This window comes from Aegilops tauschii, chromosome 3 (genome assembly GCF_002575655.3).
Source record: "Aegilops tauschii subsp. strangulata cultivar AL8/78 chromosome 3, Aet v6.0, whole genome shotgun sequence".
Classification (NCBI taxonomy): Eukaryota; Viridiplantae; Streptophyta; class Magnoliopsida; order Poales; family Poaceae; genus Aegilops; species Aegilops tauschii.
The window spans coordinates 498067263-498086542 of record NC_053037.3 but is presented as its reverse complement, the minus strand read 5'-3'; the positions used below and the strand labels follow the sequence as shown (position 1 = coordinate 498086542).

At 47.9% G+C, this 19280-nt stretch overlaps 2 protein-coding genes and 1 long non-coding RNA gene across 3 annotated transcripts; all 3 read left to right on the top strand.

Annotated features, from left to right (window-relative positions):
• The first annotated feature begins 3578 nt into the window (after nucleotides 1-3578).
• LOC109743875 (protein NRT1/ PTR FAMILY 5.10) lies at nucleotides 3579-6524 on the top strand. Its single transcript, XM_020302960.4, has 4 exons — nucleotides 3579-4396; nucleotides 4492-4709; nucleotides 5123-5619; nucleotides 5696-6524. The coding sequence occupies exons 1-4, from the start codon at nucleotides 4312-4314 to the stop codon at nucleotides 6468-6470; spliced, it is 1575 nt and encodes a 524-aa protein (XP_020158549.1). The 5' UTR covers nucleotides 3579-4311; the 3' UTR covers nucleotides 6471-6524.
• Nucleotides 6525-8412: 1888 nt separating this feature from the next.
• Nucleotides 8413-11779, top strand: LOC109743873 (protein NRT1/ PTR FAMILY 5.10). The gene is made up of 4 exons (XM_020302959.4): nucleotides 8413-8695; nucleotides 8780-8997; nucleotides 10218-10711; nucleotides 10795-11779. The coding sequence occupies exons 1-4, from the start codon at nucleotides 8611-8613 to the stop codon at nucleotides 11552-11554; spliced, it is 1557 nt and encodes a 518-aa protein (XP_020158548.1). The 5' UTR covers nucleotides 8413-8610; the 3' UTR covers nucleotides 11555-11779.
• Nucleotides 11780-12970: 1191 nt separating this feature from the next.
• On the top strand, nucleotides 12971-17025 carry LOC123497882 (uncharacterized). The gene is made up of 4 exons (XR_006672441.1): nucleotides 12971-13091; nucleotides 15778-15972; nucleotides 16088-16242; nucleotides 16362-17025. It is a non-coding gene; the product is annotated as an uncharacterized lncRNA (long non-coding RNA).
• Nucleotides 17026-19280: the final 2255 nt, after the last annotated feature.

Genomic DNA, 19280 nt, shown 5'->3' with positions numbered 1-19280 from the left:
AATGCCGCCCCCGACAAAAAAATGCATAGTTACAACCATATTGAAAAGTCATGCAGTAGGAGTTGGCTGCGATGGTTGCAATTGCATGACTAGTGTAGACATGCAACTACCGCACCCCCTTCTCACCGCCGTCCTCATCGAACAAAACAAAAGCCCAGTTGCGACCATGTTGGAGAAGACAAACAGACAACTGTAGAAAGTGTTATCCAATTGTTTTAAATTTAGATTGAACATGGATCCTACATGGGTTGAACATGAACATCAACCCATGAATTCTACAAAAACTGCATTCTACATGCGTCATAATGGCTAAAAAAATAAGGATCAGAAAATGACAAAAAATACAATAAAAAATAAACAAAGGTTGCGGAATTGCCCCTTCGTTTTTGAACTCCTTCAAGACATACATGCTGATGCCGCTTCCCCTGCTCTCGCGGAAACAAGGGCTCAGACAAACTCTGCAAGCCATCTCCTGTGCACATAAAAAAGGCACCAAACATAAAATTTGTGCTAGAGAGACATACATATTCAACTAATGATTTTAGCGAGAAACTTGCATGCTTAAAAAAAGGATTTCAAGATAATGATGATTTATCATATCCATCGACAGCTGGTGAGCAAAAATATATTTACATTGGGTTGTAGAGAAAAAAAGAAGAATATATTAAAAACATACCACTACTAGTGATGCATTCAGTAATCTTTATCTTGATTCCATACAAAAAAAAGATATTGAACATGGTACTGATTCATAGGTTTCGGCAAAAAAAAAACTGAAAAAACATGCTACTGCTAGAAACTTAGTTTCAGTAATCATTCTCTTTGATTCCAGACAAAAGAGAGATTTGGACATGCTATTGATTAATAGGCATTCTCTTTGATTCCAGAAAAAAAAGAGATTTGAACATGCTATAGACTAATAGTGTTTCAGCCAAAAAATCTGACAAACAAATAAATTTGCCCACTCCTTGTTTACCGAGAAAATATTAAAAAAACATGCTACTGATTAAATAGGGTTCCTTCAAAAATCTGAAAAACAAATAAACATGCCCATTCCATTCCACAAACATGCTACTGATTTCCCAGTAATTATCTCTCTTGTTTCCAGTGATTAATAGGATTTCAGCAAAATCTAAAATAAAATAAAACAATAGACCGAGGCACTCCATTCCACAAACAAAAGATAATCCTCAACCATGCTACTGATTCACAAACATGCTACTAATTTGAGGGGCTTTGGGTTTGGGTTCAGTAAGAGATATGAGGGGGTTTGGGTTTAGTAATAATCCTCAAACATGCAAAAAGTTTGAAGGAAAAATCATACAAAAAAGAGGACACACTACATTCCACTGCTTGACTAGAAAAAGGGGATCAATTCTATGCTTCAAGCTACTACTCTGGACTTGATCCAAAACAAAACATGGAACCCAAAATCCCCTCAGATCTACCTCATCTCGCTAACAAACAAGACAAACAAAATACGAAGCATTGACATTTTGTTAGTTAAAATATACGGTCAAATTTTGACACAAAATATGAAGAGGACCAATAAACCAAGACGGAGGTAGTAGCACACATGCATCCGTTCTCTCCTCGGTAAAACACCTCATAGTTGCGGTGTCGTTGTAGACATGCAGCTGCACTTAGGTACGACACTTGCAATTTGCATGCCTAGTGACATGGAACTGCCCTCTCCCCACCGACATACACTACAAATCTGTAGTCGGGGATGACATTTGCAGTTACATGAAGAGTTGCAGTTAGGTGCGACAATTGCAGTTGGTCGATGACTAATATTTTTGGAAAGAATAAATAAGTTGCGCACACGGATGACATGCTTACAATTGTGTGTGAATGATGTGCGACTCCATACTATCGAACCGTGCCCATAACAGTACTTTTTTTAAGAAAAATAAATAAATTGAACAAGGAGAATAGACATGTAATTGTGCTTGATCAATGTAGATGTATGTGCAACAAGGTGGCAATATTTTTGCAATAATAAGAATAATAAAAACAAAAAATGAAAACAAAAAACAAAAAAGGGAACAAATTTAAAACCGGAAAAAATAATATAGCAAAACGATAGTAAAAAACAGAAAAAATTCGTACCAAAAACAGTATGTACTATTTAGGCATGGCGGCTGGGTACGTTAAAGTTCAGCGACATGCATCGGCCGCGAAAAGGAAAACACTCACACTAAAAAAACAAAATAAAAATGAGAAAACAAACAAGCCTTTGAGGCCCGATGACCAGATAAGCCCATACAATGAATTAAACGATGGCTACAAGGGCGAAGCCCACGTGCGTGCATGCGATTCAAAGGAAGCAGTCCGAGAGAAAGACAGAAATCGCACCTAGCGACTAAACACCATCGACTGAGACTTGACTAAAACTCAGTCGAGTGAGTTTTAGCAGTCCCCAAAATCGAAAGGGGTCTTTTCTTAACTGAACCTTAATGAATCATTCGACTTGTGTTTTGCCTGACAATATTAAGCACCCAAGAGAACACTGAAACACATTAAAAAAAACTCGGAAGGGGTCTTTTCTTAACCCAACATGAATGAATCATCCGTCCTTTATTTAATCTGACAATATCGTGCATCCCAAAGAACTATGAATCTCATAAAAATAAAAAACTCGGAAGAGATCTTTTCCTAACTGAACCTGGATGGATCATTCGACATTTTTTAGCCTGATAATATTGTGTATCCAAGAGAACACTGAATCTCATAAAAAGAAAAACTGCGAAGGGATCTTTTCAAACCTGAATGAATCATTTGACTTTTCTTTAGTCTGACAATATTATGCATCCAAGAGAACTCTGAATCTAAAAAAAAAGGAACTTGGAAGGGATCTGCCCTTAACTGAACCCTGAATGAATCAGCCCAGCAAGGGACACGTTGTAGAGCGGTTTTGCATCCGTTTTCTTCCTCTCTTTTTTAACTTTTCTCCTTTTTCTTTTCTTCTTTGTTTTACTTTGTTTCTTTCTCAGTTTTTCCTCGGTTTTATTTGTTTCTTTATCAGTTTTCATTGTTCTTGTCAATACATGTCTATGGTGTCACTGGATTTTCGTCCCACAGTGGGCTGCTCGATGACGAGTGCTCGCGGTGGGTTTCCCAGTGGTGCTTTGAACTCGCTCTCCCCTTTCTAGCCTCCTTAAGTTAGTTGGTCTTCTTGAAGTATGGTGGTACTGAACTATGTGTTTTTCCGTTATGATAAGTAATGGAAAGGGGTTGTGCCCGGTTCAAAAAAAACATGTCTATTTTATTCATATATATTGTGCATTTTTCATATATAACAGGATTTTTTTATACACGTGTAAATTTTCAAACACATAACTAATTTAAAAAATATATGTATTGTTGCTTAATTTTTTTCATGCACATTTTACATTTTTTGCATACATAAGGAACATTCTTTCATGCATATTTAATATTTTACAAATATATGTTCTACTTGTTTTTCGTACATATTAAACATTTTTAACCATATGATGAAAAGACCCATAGATTGGAACCTTAGATTTTTTTTAACCATAAAATATTTATATTTTTCCTTATTTCAGCTTATTTCATGTTTATAGTCTGATTATTTACTTTTCCATTTTCTATTTTTTCCTTCTTATTTTTCACTTTTGTTTTGTTTCTTTTTCTCTGTTCGCTTTTCAAGTATTCAAGCTTTTTTTAATGAGATACATGAACACTTTTTTGAGCATGTGGATATTTTTCTAAGGTTCATATATTCAAGATATGTCTCTGCGTACAATACTTCAAAAATAATTTAGAGACCGGAGGAGGAACATTCGTAGATCAATCATGCAGAAGGGTCTGAACTGGAATCGAACGAGTCACAAAAAAAAAAAGAACGAGTAAAGAGATCCAGACAAAGTTGTGGTAGTGTTTGGAGAGATTTGGGAGAACGAAGAAGAAGAAAGGAGGAAGAATTACCTCCTGCCCCGGCCTCTTGGGTGGCGTGGTACTTAGATCTTCCTGTGCTCCAATAGTAGTGTAGTCGCATGCGTTGCGTGACCCCGTTGTCCTGAGATCGGCGTTCTGCGAAGGCTACCTCATCACCTTGCATCATTCGGCCGTATAGCTTGTTTGGCTGTTGCTTTATATATATAACGAGGACAAGGCCTACTAATACACTCACTGCAAAAGGAAGATACAACTACTAGTACGTGATGCAAGCAACAACTTTGTTAACGTTTTCATAAGCCGGCAGGAGTGTGCTTTCACTTAACACATCCCCTAAGGCCACCTAGCACATTGTACGCAGCATTCCCTTCCCTTCACTGACGGGAAGGAATGGACTCTGGCGTGCTCCTGCCTCCGGGTGAGCCGTCGACCACCAGCAAACCCGGCGGATGGCCAGCAGCACTCTTCCTGATAGGTACGGTACGCCTCCATCTGAATTCAACTCTCAAGCAGTCAAGTTCCACTGACCACGGCTAGCTGTTCCCCCGCGCCATGGCCATGGCCCTGCAGCGGTGGAGTTCGTGGAGCGCGTCGGGTTCTACGGCGTGCAGGGCAACCTGATCACGTACCTCACCGGCCCGCTGGGTCTGTCCACCGCGGCGGCCGCGGCCGGGGTGAACGCCTGGGCCGGGACGGCGTCGATGCTGCCGCTTCTCGGCGCGCTGGCCGCCGACTCCTGGATTGGCCGGTACCGGGCCATCGTGGCCGCCGGCGTGCTCTACCTCGTGGTTGGTGAACCCGCTCTCAATTCTTGACGTTTTGTGTGTCTTTTAGCTCCCTCCACGATCGTCCATTTGCCGTCTGTTTCATTTCTGAAATATTATAGGATGGAATGGTAGGTTTAGCATCGTTTTCTTAATTTCCAGTGCGTGTGACATCACTGCTACGTCGCTTTATGCGCGAACATGATGTTAATCATTTGTGTTGTCGAATGGATCTTTACACAAGGGATTTAGGATCACGGTGGCATCTTTATATGACGAAATTGGATCTGTTCCTAAAATCTTAGGCCTAAAATGACAAAAACATACGCTTGTCCTGAAATCGACATGGTCTGAACCTAGTTATTCAGTTCATTACAGTTCAGTGAATAATTGTACATACCAACAGCTCAATATAGCAGAAATTATGTTGTGGACAGAGCTTCGGGATGCTGACGGTGTCATCCATGGTACCACCACGTCAACCTCAACCAGCGGCATCGCCGCCGGCGTCCCCTCCCCGCGCGGCGTTCTTCTACGCCACGATCTACGTGGTGGCGCTGGCGCAGGGCTTCCACAAGCCCAATGCGCAGGCCCTCGGCGCGGACCAATTCCCCCGGAGCTCCCCCGACAGCATCGCGTCCCGTAGCTCTTTCTTCAACTGGCTCCACTTCTCCATGTCGTGGGGCTTCATTGTCGCCGTCGTCGCGCTGAGCTACGTGCAGGACAACGTCGGCTGGGCCGCCGGGTTCGGCGCGTCCTGGGCGATGATGCTCGTGTCCCTGTCCATGTTCTTGCTTGGCACGGGCACGTACCGTATCGCAGAGCAGCCACGCGACCGCCGTGCTCTCGCACGGCTCACGGAAAAGTTGGCAGCCACGGCGCGTACATGGACTGACAGGGTCTTCCGTCGCAGCGCCGCCATGGACGATGAATGGTAAGTTCGATGCCCACTTATGCTGCCACGCTGGAGATGTCATTACTGTGATTAACCTACGCTTATGCCAGTGCAGTTTACTGAGGCCAAAAGAGCAGGAAGGCAAGGGGGTCATGGTGAAGCTGCTTCCGATATGGATGACCAGCGTCGTGTATGCAATGGTGATCGTGCAGGTGTCCACTCTGTTCACCAAGCAGGGCAGCACCATGGACCGGCGCATCGGCGCGACCACAGGCCTAGTCGTGCCTCCGGCGGCGCTACAGAGCTTCGTCGGCCTCGCCATCATCGCCTCCGTCCCCATCTACGACCGCGCCTTCGTGCCCCTCGCGAGGCGCGTGACCAAGCATCCCTCCGGGATCACCATGCTCCAGCGCATTGGCGCCGGCATGGCCATCGCGTCCGTCGCCATGGCCGTCGCGGCGCTCGTGGAGGCGGCGCGCCTCCGCGCGGCGAGGGACGCCGGCCTGGTCGACAGTCCGGGGGTGACGGTGCCGATGAGCCTGTGGTGGATGGTGCCGCAGTACGTGCTGCTCGGCCTCGCCAACGTGTTCACCATGGTGGGCCTGGAGGAGTTCTTCTACGACCAGGTGCCCGACGCGCTCCGGAGCGTCGGGCTCGCGCTCTGCATGAGCATCATGGGCGTGGGGAACTACGCCAGCGGCGTGCTCGTGTCGGCGGTCGACTGGGCGACGATGCGCACGGGGGAGAGCTGGTTCTCGGACAACCTCAACCGTGCGCACCTCGACTACTTCTACTGGGCTCTGGCCGGGGTCGCCGCGCTGGAGGTGCTCGTTTTCTTGTATTTTTCCACGAGATACGTCTACACTAACAAACGCGAGCTTGTAATGTAGAAATGCATCTCGGCCCGGAAGAAACAACCGATCTGCATCTCATACTTCACTTCACGGAACATTTCTTGATCTGTACTGCATTCTAATAGGGCAGCGATCTGCGCCGGCGCACGGGCTCAACTGTTGGGCCGGTCGAGCCCCAGCCGTCCGATGCGGTTAGTGTGAACCGTCAGATCTGCGCGCGAGTCTGTACCGAACGAACCGTTGCAGCAAAAAAGAACATGTTTGTTGCAACCGTGCTACGACCCGCCACAACGAGGAAAACAGGGGAGCTGGATCCCCCCTCCTCCCCCCTCCCCCCGTCTGCCCGTCCCCGACCCGCGGCGGCCGGACCCGCCGTTTTTTTGGTTCCCCGCGACCGAATCATCTCGAGGAGGGGCTCCCCCATCTATCAAGCGGCCTTGGACTTGCTTCAACCATGTCTTACATCCGTAATGACCTCCTCGCCGCCATGGATTTGGGTCGAGCTCCGCTGCCGTTCATGGCCGAAGTCCCCTGAGGCGGCAAGACCCTGGTGGTAGTGGACCGGTGCTGCAACGGTACTACAACCCTGGTGTGGTCTTCCAAGATGCAGCATGGCATGGCCGGGATGAAATTGATTTGGTATGAATTCCAATTGCAAACCCTAGATCCTTTCGTTCACAATAAAATGTTGCAACCTTTGATTTCAATTGATGGGCATGAGATTAAAAAAGAGATGCTGTCAACATACTTGTGTTTGATTTTTGTGTAGTATTTCTGATATGTTGTCAATTAATGCTAGTAAGATGTTTTTTCCTGCTGTCTGCTAGTAAAATGTTACAAGTATGTGTTGCACTTGCTACATACTACTTGCTGAATGTTACATGCTACGTCCTAAAATGCTGTATGCAGGAATTGTTTTGGAATTGTGATTGACATGCTGCGTCCACTTTTTTTGTTCGCGCTTTTTGCATGTTTTTTCACGCAGCAAAATAAAAATTGACTTGGACGTGATTTTGTTGCAGAATGTTGCTGTCGAGCCATCAATTTTCCCTGATGATGATCTGCAAAATGTTGCACACCAAGAAGAAGTGGATGGCATTGATCTAAATGATACTCCGGGAACTGACAGTGATGATTCCTTGCAGCTGAACACGGATGGTGCAGCTCCAAATCATGGAAATGCCCATGTGGCCAGTGACAATGCCAATAGAAATGTTGCAACACTTGTTGGGGGAAATGGGCAGGAGAGCTATATTCTGCTCTATGCAGTCCGTATCCACCTGCGCACGGGAAGCCCCTGCCCCTCCGGCCGCCATGGCGGCCGCGGTGGTCAGTCAGCGGCGGCGGCCGTTGTCACAACCTAGCATATGTGCGAGAACAAAAAAAATCCCGTAGTTCGTGGAGGAACAAAAAATCCTAATTCCAATCCCAAATCCCTAGCCACCAGAAGCATCAAATCCTCCACCCCGCCCCCACCCTCGGCCCGTGGGAACACCACCCTGCTCCCTCCATCGACCCGTGGGAACACCACCCCGTCCCCATCTGCGCCGACGCCGGCGGCGGCCCACGGGAACACAAACGACAACCCCGGCACCATAACCCTAATGCCAATGGGGGAGGGGGAGACAACAACCAAAGGTAGAGCACGAGGGGAGAGTTACCATCCGCCGGGGGGGGGGGGGGGGGGAGGAGGGGGCGCATAGATCGCCGGAGAATCAAGATCCGTCCTGGGCCGCCGCCGCCGCTCCTCATCTCCAGGCACCAACGACCTCGTCGCCAAACACAGCCGCCCTGCCTCCTCGCACCGAAATGCCTTCCCCGTGCGGTTGCAGCAAAAACTGGGAAAGGAATAGTAAAAAATATATGGGTCTGGTAACACGTGACGCACACAGCGTCTTTGGATAAAAAAGATCCAACGCGCGGAGCGCGACCGGCGCAACGGTTCGGCCGGCGTCCCGGCCACAAACATTTCCCTTCTAATAATAATAATACAAAAATAGTTACTGATTTGATTTAGACAGGCCCATCTTAATCACGCGAGCCACATGGTACTAATAAATATACGTACTACCACCGTGGGCAGCTGTCTACTCCGGCCAGGTACGCCCCGCAGACGGGACAAACTGTATAGATCACGCACCGGCGCACCTCCGGCCGGTAGCCAAGGCGCGAAGCAATGGAGGAGTCAGGCGGGCCCCTCTCACGTTCAGGCGCACGTCGCAACGGCCGCGGCGGCTGGGGCGCCGCGCTCTTCATCGTCGGTAATCTCGCCGGCCATTCACCGCGTTGACTTGCCATGGATGATGTATGAAGTCTGAACTGCCATGTCTGCTCCGTACGTGCAGTCGTCGGCTTCTTGGAGCGCATCGGGTTCATGGGCGTGGGGGGCAACCTGATCACGTACCTGACCGGCCCGCTGGGCATGTCCACCGCGGCCGCCGCCGCCGGCGTGAACGCCTGGTCCGGGACCGTGCTGGTGCTGCCACTCGTGGGCGCGCTCGCCGCCGACTCGCGCCTCGGGCGGTACCGGGCGGTCCTACTCGCCGGCGTGCTCTACCTGCTGGTCAGTGCTAGCACAAACTCCGCTCCCTTCTCTGTTCCAAGCATCATATTCATATCCACGACGTGCCTTGATTCCATTGTCATTGCGCGGTAGGTAGTCGTGTGGTGGAGGTGGCTATGATTCACTCTTGCCGTAGAATTTCGCGCGACGAATTGATTCTGGCAAGGTCTACTTCAATCGCCGTCACGAAATTGATTCACTGTCGCCTCATACAATGGTACAACAACAACAACAACAAAATTCTGAATCGACGCTCTCATTGAGATTCCAGAATCCAGACCTGGGCAATTGGAAGGGGACGGACAGATCAGCAGCCATCCATGTGATGAGTCTGAACTAGGAAAGTAATCAAGCCGTGCAGTTTAAGTTATAGTAGTCCCTCCATTTTAAAATGTAGTGCGCCCGCTCTTTTCGAGATTCAAGTTTAATCGTAAATTTAACCAACGAGACCAAGAGTGGCGGAAGCAAAAATTATATCACTGAATATATCACTGAATTCGTATTTTTTAAAAGCATGGGCACATTACATTTTGAAATAAAGGAAGTAACACGCAATACGCGCACACACGGAGCGCGCGCACACACACTGGTTCACGGGTATGACAACAACATCAGTTGGACGTCCCAGTCCACTCCCACGAGTACCAGCGCAAACAGTGCGATGTCGAGATGGCCCCATCTGTGAATCACCCAAGTTCGTAGTGGCCGGAGGCGTGGGGGTGGTGGAGATTTCATTTTTTTGGTCACCAGGGTGGCGAACGGCGGGTTCCGGCGACCCGGAATTGGAGGAGGTATCACATAGAAAAAAGGAGAAAGATTTTTTTAAGGAGAGACATATGCGGTCACTTAAAAATGAGAGAGTTGAGCTGGGTTTTGAACAATTTTTTTTAACCACGGTACAAAAGCAAGCGTGCATATATACACGCATAAACTCACCCGTATAAGCACGCATACATATACGCTATCTTATGAGCATTTTCAATAGACTGAGCTGCATATCATCTTAAAATTTTGAAAAGTTAACCATTGTTCTTTGAGGATTATGCTACACGGTTAACTCCTTAAAATACTCTTTTTGAACAGTTAAAAGTTTTTAGGGATTGGCTAGAGATGTTTTGCTTTTGACTTTTAAGTTGTTGCAGTTTGCACACTCGTTTGTAACGTTTTCGCGTGCATATTTGACATCGCGTTTACTAATGTTGATGTCTGATGATGAGCAGAGCCTGGGAATGCTGACGGTCTCATCCATGCTGCAAACGCGACAACTTCGTCCCGCCGACTGCCATGACACAACCACCACCTGCTCGCCGCCGCCCTCGACGTCATCATCACCTGCTCAGCTCGGCTTCTTCTACACCGCGCTCTACCTGCTAGCGCTGGCGCAAGGCTTCCACAAGCCGTGCTCGGAGGCCCTGGGCGCGGACCAGTTCGATTCCAGCGCGGGCGCGTCCCGGAGCTCCTACTTCAACTGGTTCCACTTCTCCATCTCGTGGGGCTACGCCATTGCGGCGACCGCGGTCACCTACGTCGAAGAGAACGTCGGCTGGACGGTAGGGTTCGCCGTGTGCTGGGCAATCATGGTGGTGTACCTCGCTGTCTTCTTGCTTGGCAAGCGGACGTACCAGGTAGAGCATCCCATGGACGGCAGTTCCTTTGGGCGGCTCGCCGAGAAGCTCGTCTTTTCTCGACCTGATGCCACCATTGACACCCAACGGTGAGCGCCTGGGAGTGCAAATTGACCTGTTGACTGGCAGATGGCATCACAGTGAGTAATGGCGGTTGTGTCTACTTGTGCAGGCTTTTGGAGACAAATCAGGACGGGTTCCTCGTTAAGCTGCTTCCTATCTGGTTGTCAAGCTTAGTGTTTGCCGCGTGCATCTCGCAGATCACCACCCTGTTCACCAAGCAGGGCAGCACGATGGACCGGCGCCTAGGCGGGGCCACGGGCCTCGTCCTGCCGCCTGCGGCGCTGCAGTGCTGCATCAGCTTCACATTCATCGCCCTGGTCCCTGTCTATGACCGCGCCATTGTACCCTTCGTGAGGCACCTCACCGGTCACCCCCGGGGCATCACCATGCTCCAGCGCATCGGCGCCGGGATGGTCACGTCGTGCATCACCATGGCCGTCGCGGCGCTCGTGGAAGCCAAGCGCCTCCGCGTTGCCAAGGACGCGGGCCTGCTCGACCGGCCGGACGTGGCGGTGCCGATGAGCCTATGCTGGCTGGTACCGCAGTACGTCCTTATCGGCCTCGCGGAGGTGTTCAGCTACATCGGATTGGAGGAGTTCTTCTACGACCAGGTGCCGGACGCGCTCCGCAGCGTGGGGCTGGCGCTTTGTCTGAGCATCTTCGGCGTGGGGAGCTACGCCAGCGGCATGCTCGTGTGGGCGATCGACTGGGCCACGACGAGGGGCGGGGGAGAGAGCTGGTTCTCCGACAACCTCAACCGTGCGCACCTCGATTACTTCTATTGGATCCTGGCTGGCCTCGGCACTTTAGAGGTGGTCGTGTTCTTGTACTTTGCAAAACAATATGCCTACCGACACAAACCTGAGTAATGATCCGTACGTCCTCCATCAGTTTCACGAGTATTTGGCATTTTCCCACCGACGCCTAATAGCATGTACCCTTCGTTAGGCGTTGTTTAAAAAAAAATACTCAATTACACTAGTGGGGTAAACGGTTACTTTGGTATTAAAAGTTGCGGTATACATAGTGGGCTAAACAGTTAATTTGATGTTAAAAATTGCGGTATAAATCAAAGTGGTAAAACTTGGCTCGGATGTGCACATACTTTGCTTACTGTGTTTGTATACAGAAAATCTGCACTGACTAGGCATGTGAGGCCGGCTGTCAGCCACGGGACACGGAGAAGGGCCGTGTGGCCTGATTTTTTCGACAAACTCCTTGGATTTTCTTCTTCCTCACAAAAGCCCTTGTGGATGTGGCATTTTTTTTACCAATGACTAACACTGAAGGTATACTCCACCCTTCTGTTGGAATGACTTGTATAGATAACTTTTGGAGGCTTGCAAAATTCATAATTCATAAAAAAAATCATTTTTAAAAATTCAGAAAGAAATACAGATATATATGGAAGCATAATGCACATGTGTGTAAATTTTCAGAACAAATACATTATAATGTGGGCTGTGAAAAAAAACCAAGGGCTTTTCAACACATGATACATTACGTCTTCGAAGTCCATGATTTTTTTGTACATGTCACATTTTAAGGTATTTCATCTTGAATTGCAAACACATATACATTTCATCCTTGTATACTTGCATATTTTAATCAGTTTTTCTTTAACATAAAAGGTTTGATTTTTATTTTATTTTCCAAAAAAATTGGCTTCATGGAGTCCAGTCACCAGAACGCCCCACTGGATAACTAGGCTATACGTATTGAACGAGGACGCATGTCGAGCTTAAATGGGTTACAGATGGTGCGACCCATTTTGCACACACTATTTTTTAAGATATTTGTAAAACATTAATGAAAATTATGTCCGTGTGTCATAAATGTTATAGATACGGATGACAATTGGTAATAAATATTTTTAAATATACACCCATTTATTTCATAAAATTATTTAGTCAATATGTACATTTAAATGTATATTAAATAAAATTAATGAATAAAAAATATACACTCGTGGCTTATATTTAAGTTATAAAAAATGATGCATACAAACATGTACTAAATATTTATGAATATTTGTACACATGCGTTATATTAAAAAAAGATAATTTAAATATTAGACAAGATTGAATATTCATGTCAACGATTAAATCTTAAATTATGAATATTTTTAAATATAATAATATTGAAATATACAAATGTGCATATAATTATTGAAATGATTGTATAATTAAATAATATTTTGAATTGTATTATATACATATTTAAAATTTTCAAACATTTTCATAATTCAAAAAATATCAAAATACATAAATATTTTTAAATATACACCCCAGGGCCGGGATCTGTTGAGGACAGGCAGCAGCGAAAAGAGAGGATGGGGCACCCCACACCACCCCCGCCGGTAAGGATCAGATCCGTTGAGCCAAAAGGGCGGACGCCACCTTCCACGTAAGATCTTGCTCTTGGCCCTTAATCATTTCCTGTTTGTGATTTGTCGAAATCGAATTGTTTTGTCTGTGGACGGTGATTCGTAGCTACATTTCAGTCCGATTTCTCGCGGCAAGGTTCCAGGTCACATCACGCCATGATATATTTTATGGTATTCAGTTTTAGAATTTGTCCGTCGAAGTCATCAAACGTGATCCATGTATCGGTCCGCAGGTCGGTCCGGATACGATTCCTCCAGTAAACCAAAGACAAACGCGGGTAGGCTTCCTAGAGTCCGGACCAATTCCATGCCCGCTTCTGACCGACCCAGCCCATCAAAAAACCCGTCACCGCCCCTCCCACACTTTTCTTTCGATGCACGTGCTGCTTACTGCACCGCATTCATGCTGACCCAGAGCACGCGGAGGCCGGCATTGATGCCACGATGCGACCGGAGAGAGAGAGGGCGGTGCTGACCGACGTGACCTCTCGGCAGCCGCCGCTTCAATACGGACGCAGGTTCCCGAGGAACCAACTCCGGCCGCTGCGCCGCATTGAAGCGGACCGCCCCTTCGCTTGGGCCTCGTCGCGGCTATTTAAACCATGCGCCGGAGATGCACCACCCCTTTCCTCGAGCACTGGCCCCCTTTCCTCCCCATCTTCACGCCCGAGCCCCTCCCTCTTCCTCTTCGACACAAGCTCCGGCGATGCTGAAGTCGTGGTGCTCCGCACCCGCAGGCGGAGTAGGCGAAAGCTCCTCCTCCGATGGTTCTTGGCGTCGCGGAAGCGCTCTCCCGGCCCGCCAGCGTCCATGGAGGCCGGCTCCTCCGCCAAGGAGGAGATCGTCATATCCTCCGGTGACGAGGAGGACTAGGCGCCGCCGCAACAGCCGCATGAGCCACCGCAGCAGCCGCCCCGACTCCTCAAGGAGGCCGCTCTGGCGGACGAAGATTTCGTCCGTCAGATCGAGATAATGACGGAGCGGTCGCTCCGTTACATGGGGCCGTCGCCGCCATCGCCAATGTGCGTGAAGGAGGAGCTGCTGTCCCTATTGCGCCACCGCGTCAAGCCCAAGTCGGCATCCACGCTCCTGCCAGTGAAGGAGGAGACGGCCTCGCCCTGCACATCCGCGGCGTCCAGATCGGACGCCGCATGAAGGAGGAGCCAGCCTCGTCCCTGCACCATCGCGGCGTCCAGATCGGATGTCGCGTGAAGGAGGAGTATGCGTTCCCGCCACGCAGTCGGTACAGCCGCATCAATGCGTCGTTCCCGCCGCGCGCGGACATCGCCTCGTTGTCAAGGAGGAGTTGTTGCCCGCGATCAAGAAGGCGCTGGGCCGCCTCCTCCATAATTGAGCTTACGTGAGTTGCCGCTTCCATCCCACTTTGAGGGCGTTTGGTCACTTGTGAGTAGTAGCCGACATACTTGTTTACTTTCCCTTGAATGATCCCCCATCGATGTTGGAGAGATGCCACATTGTGGGTGGTCGCGATAGGATGCGGTTCCACATAATCCTTTTATTCATGGTACTCCTTTCAAATCTTCTCCCAATACGTGTTCGCATTTTGCCCGGTGTCGCATGTTGGATCCATTTTGTGGCCAACCAAGCTTTGACCAACATGATGTCCTCATATCTTGAGACTACCGGACCTCTTACCTTCGCCGTCTTGGTCTTCTTCTACTTCTTGCTCGGATTGAGATCGGATGTTGTCCCAACTTCAAATGCGGTGGTGCCCTCCAATTCGTACTCCATTCCGGTCGGATCTTCATTGTCTTTGATCAAGTTCGACATGTACGCCTCCTACATGATCGTGGTTTGCAAGCATTCATCATGTGCGAAATGAACTAGTGGTTTATGCACAAATATGATCGGACAGGAGCAAAGAAAATGTACTGACTCTTGTTCGGTCATTCCATCGAACATGTCAAGCGCAGCCCGAGTGCCGCTGGTGCCCGTGCTCATCCGCGCCCGAACGAGCTGCGGCGAGTCACATACATCCATTGTCAGGTTGTGCGTCGGTGGAAAAGATGTTCGGAATAGCCTAGCCGGCCGTCGAATCCTCCTTTGTCTCAACTCTCAACGACGTCGGACGGCGTAATCCGCGTCGCCGCTCGGATGGAAAGGGTGTGCGTGCCGGGCGCGGCGGGGGAGACAGCTGCTCGACCATGTCTGAACCTCCCTGCGCCGCCGCCTCCCTCTCTCGCTGTCGCCGCCGCCGTATCTTCCGGGCGACGTTCTCCGCCTTGCAAGACGGAGCCGAGGAAGGGACGGTGACGGATGAGGCAGACTGCGTCTCCGTCGCGGCGGTCGAGGTCGTGCTGGATGACATCTACGACGGCAGGTCGGGGCCGGTGGTGAGGATGGGAGGGGGAGGGTGGCGGACGGCGAGGGCTCTGGCGCGAGAAAGGTTGGAGGGCGGCGGAAGGACGAGGAAGGGTTTAGTGGATTTGGTACAATTTACGGTGGGGTCGGGCTGTCGGGTACGACGTGATGGGCGTGCCTAGACGCCACATGTCCGTCCCATATTTAGGCTAGATATGAGGGGTGCCGATCAGTCCAGGTGTTTGAGGCCCATTTAAGGCGTTTGTCCAGGTCAAAATTTCGCGAACGGATAGAGTATGGGGCGACTTTGAGGTGCGTGTAGTAGATGCTCTAATATAACATACAATCGTTCTTCTACTCATCGATCGAGCCTTCCCACTGCAGGGTTCCCAATCCTTATTGGGACACCGACCATGTTATGGCCTGGAGGCATTTCCGTTTGCCTACACCAGTCTACGTCAGAGTGGATCGTTCAGGGGTGTATCACTCATATCCAGAGCTGCCAGGTCGGCCGTTTCAGAGCTTTCATGCAATTGCAAGTGCTCTCCATACCTATGCTCGTGGCAGTAGCACTGACACGTAATGTTCTGAGCTCTCTCTTTTTCTTTCTCTCTCTCAAAAAAAAAAAAATCTCTTACCTTCTGTGAAGAACGTAACATCTATTAATCGTATGCTCTGTCTGATCTAAAATTAGGTCCAAGGAAACAAAAAAGGAGCGTCTCATACGTGAATCTCTTGAGTGGTCAGATGGCACGAGGAAGGTCGCCACAAGTTCGAAAATAGCTGAGAGGGAAACTGAGAATGTGCAGACTGGTTAAAGCTTTACTGGACAAGAAGCACGACGATGAGGTTCCTTCTCTCTCCATCCCGCTCGCCCTCACTCTGTCGTCCCACTACCAGGATTGCCGTATTTTATTGCTAATGCTTTGTGCATGCAACGTTACTGATCCAACCCACGCTCATTCTAGGGTTTCGAGTATGAACTCAAAGATATTGTGCATTGGCAATCAATCTGCGAAGGTCCCAATGCATGGTACTATCATCTCAATATCAGTATGAAAACTAAAGGAGCTGATGATGATGTGGGCAGTGTCAACCAATTCTTCGCTGAAGTCACACTTGATCAGAGCGATACGCCAGGATATTTTCTCAGCAGTTTCTGCAGAATTGACCCTAACAGCACGGGTAGTGTACACTCTTATCTTAAATTAAGCATTTTTTGGAATACTGATTGAAATTAGCTGTTAGATATAGGTCAGAACATTGCGGCAGGATATTTTCTCAACAATTTCTGCGGGGTTTAACCCTGACGGCAAGGGTAGTATACACTCTTATCTTAATTAAGCAGTTTTGGAATACTGTTTGAAATTAGCTGATAGATATAATTGTGAATGCGTTTCTGGTTTATTGTGGAGCTGTTACTATTGACTGTTTGCCCATTGTGCCATCTTCCACCATACATAACTTTATTTTTGTAATATCGCAATCGAACTGGTTCACGCACAGCCAGTTGTATGTGCTGCAATCAAGCATTTTTTTGCCACTTATTCAGCTATTCTCGTGTATCTGAGCCAGGCTGGTTATCTTGCACTTAAATGATAAATCTCACTCATGTCTTCCTTTAGATGTTCACTGCCATGGTTGTACGAACAATGGAAGTATTCATCTGAAGCACCCCCCTACTCATTTTGATTGCGGGCACACTGATCTCTCCCTTGGTTATGATGCATGTAACGATGAGGTGTGTCGCGATGCCCAAAACAAGGTATGGTAATATATATATATATATATATATATATATATATATATATATATATATATATATATATATACATATATACATATATATACATATATAATAGCTTGTGTTTTAGTATCTTCAGTGTTACTTACCTGTGGTCCATCTTTTGCAGTTGCATATTTGTTTTGCTGCGCCAACGTTAATTATGTGTTTTTTCCTCGGGTGCAGGAAGACGGCGATGAAGAAGAAGAACTGAGAGAAGAGGAGGAAAGGATAAGAGAGTCCTTTGATGTAATGCTGTAAATTGTGTGGTAAAGAACCATTTTGTGGGAAATTGATTGACCGGCTGTTGACTAATTATTTCTTGTGTGTTTATCTTTTGAAGTACCTTGACGATGTGGAATTTATGGAGAAACTCCGCAAGAAACGTGCTGAGCTCTTAGCCTTACATTCCAAAAACCAGGTTTGAGTCCCAATCTCCTTCAATTTGTTAGTAGTTGTATGTTTGTAAAGTTTTTCTGCGGTTCGCTGGTGTTTGTATCTCCTAAAATTTGTTAGCTCTTAGCCAAATCTGTTTGTGTTTGAAACCGGTCTGCTATTTGTTTTTCTTTGCTCTGTTTAGTTGTGCCATGTACAAGATTAGTGGTGCCGTTGCATGTTTTTGTTTAGATGAATCCATATACTCGTTGACCGTGCTGAGAAAAGTAGTGTTGCTGCTGTGATTTCGGAACGTGAACCACTGTGTAATCAAGAACCCTAGTTGGTCTGTAATAGGACTGGAATAGAACATCTCGGTCGACTACCACTCCCTCCGTTCCCAATTAGTTGACGCAGATTTGTACTAAATATGCGTCAACTAATTTGGAACAGAGGGAGTATATTGCGACTATATTTTTCGCCATCAGCTAAGCCTTTGAAATGTCAGTATGTCAATATTCCCCAATTCTCTATCTCTGATGTCTTATGGAGGCATTGCCCGTGTGTGAAAGTGTTGAATATGTGACATTGCTGTAAAGTCATTTAAATATTCAAATTTTGTGTTCTTTACTAGTTCTATCCTTGCTGCCATCTTGTAGGAGGATGAAGAAAGGGCCTGTAAAGACTGAAGAGTGGCGATGTCCCTGCTTATCACATGTTTTCACTTATGTCGGTAATTTGAACTCGGTGAAGCTTGCGAGTAATTGTTGTTTGTGAACTTGTTACCAAGTTAAACACTTTAGCTATTATGACGTGTGATGTCATGTGTGAAGAAGGCTCTGGAAGACGGGTTAACAGCCCAACCCCACGTCTCGGACGAGAAAACAGCGGCACAAACTGTAGAAACATCCAGTTGCAAATGGGGGCCCTCCCCCTCTCGACTCCCCCCTAGCACCGTCTCCCCAGGAGGCTGCCTAGGCGGCGCAAGCCCCTTTTCTCTTCGTCCACTCCCCCCCCCCCCACGCCGCCGCCGGCAGGCGCCCCCGTATCTGGTCGGGGGGGGGGGGGGGGGGGTTGGCGGCGGTGGGACCTCCCATACCCGCGCGCGGTTCCCGTCCTGGGGCAGAGGACGATGGCGTTTCGGCGATCGACGGCGGGCGCGGTGGTGGCGCTGTCTGACGCCCCTAAAATTAATGGTGCACTAAACATCCGCGCAGCATGCATGATCAAGATCAGTGACTCATGGTATAATATAACAACACAACTCTATGACTCAAGTATAAACAAAGAAATAGTATATTAAAAGCCCTCCAACTAGGAATCCAGGAATAAATGCGAGCACCAGGACTTGAACCCTGGTGGGCTGGGGATACCATAATCCCTCTAACCATTCAACCACAGGTTGGTTCGCATCGGCTATGATCCAACCCACGCTCATTCTAGGGTTTCGAGTATGAACTCAAAGATATTGTGCATTGGCAATCAATCTGCGAAGGTCCCAATGCATGGCACTATCATCTCAATATCACTATGAAAACTAAAGGAGCTGATGATGATGTGGGCAGTGTCAATCAATTCTTCGCCGAAGTCACACTTGATCAGAGCGATACGCCAGGATATTTTCTCAGCAGTTTCTGCAGAATTGACCCTAACAGCAAGGGTAGTGTACACTCTTATCTTAAATTAAGCATTTTTTGGAATACTGTTTGAAATTAGCTGTTAGATATAG

What these genes read in the sequence shown, in the direction of transcription:
- LOC109743873 (XM_020302959.4), top strand. Translation starts at nt 8,611, where the DNA reads ATGGAGGAGTCAGGCGGGCCCCTCTCACGTTCAGGCGCACGTCGCAAC. An exon ending in CCGGCGTGCTCTACCTGCTG is followed by an intron (nt 8,998 to 10,217) that starts GTCAGTGCTAGC and finishes GATGATGAGCAG; the next exon opens with AGCCTGGGAATGCTGACGGT. An exon ending in GCCACCATTGACACCCAACG is followed by an intron (nt 10,712 to 10,794) that starts GTGAGCGCCTGG and finishes CTACTTGTGCAG; the next exon opens with GCTTTTGGAGACAAATCAGG.
- LOC109743875 (XM_020302960.4), top strand. Translation starts at nt 4,312, where the DNA reads ATGGACTCTGGCGTGCTCCTGCCTCCGGGTGAGCCGTCGACCACCAGC. An exon ending in AGCAGCACTCTTCCTGATAG is followed by an intron (nt 4,397 to 4,491) that starts GTACGGTACGCC and finishes ATGGCCCTGCAG; the next exon opens with CGGTGGAGTTCGTGGAGCGC. An exon ending in GCCGCCATGGACGATGAATG is followed by an intron (nt 5,620 to 5,695) that starts GTAAGTTCGATG and finishes ATGCCAGTGCAG; the next exon opens with TTTACTGAGGCCAAAAGAGC.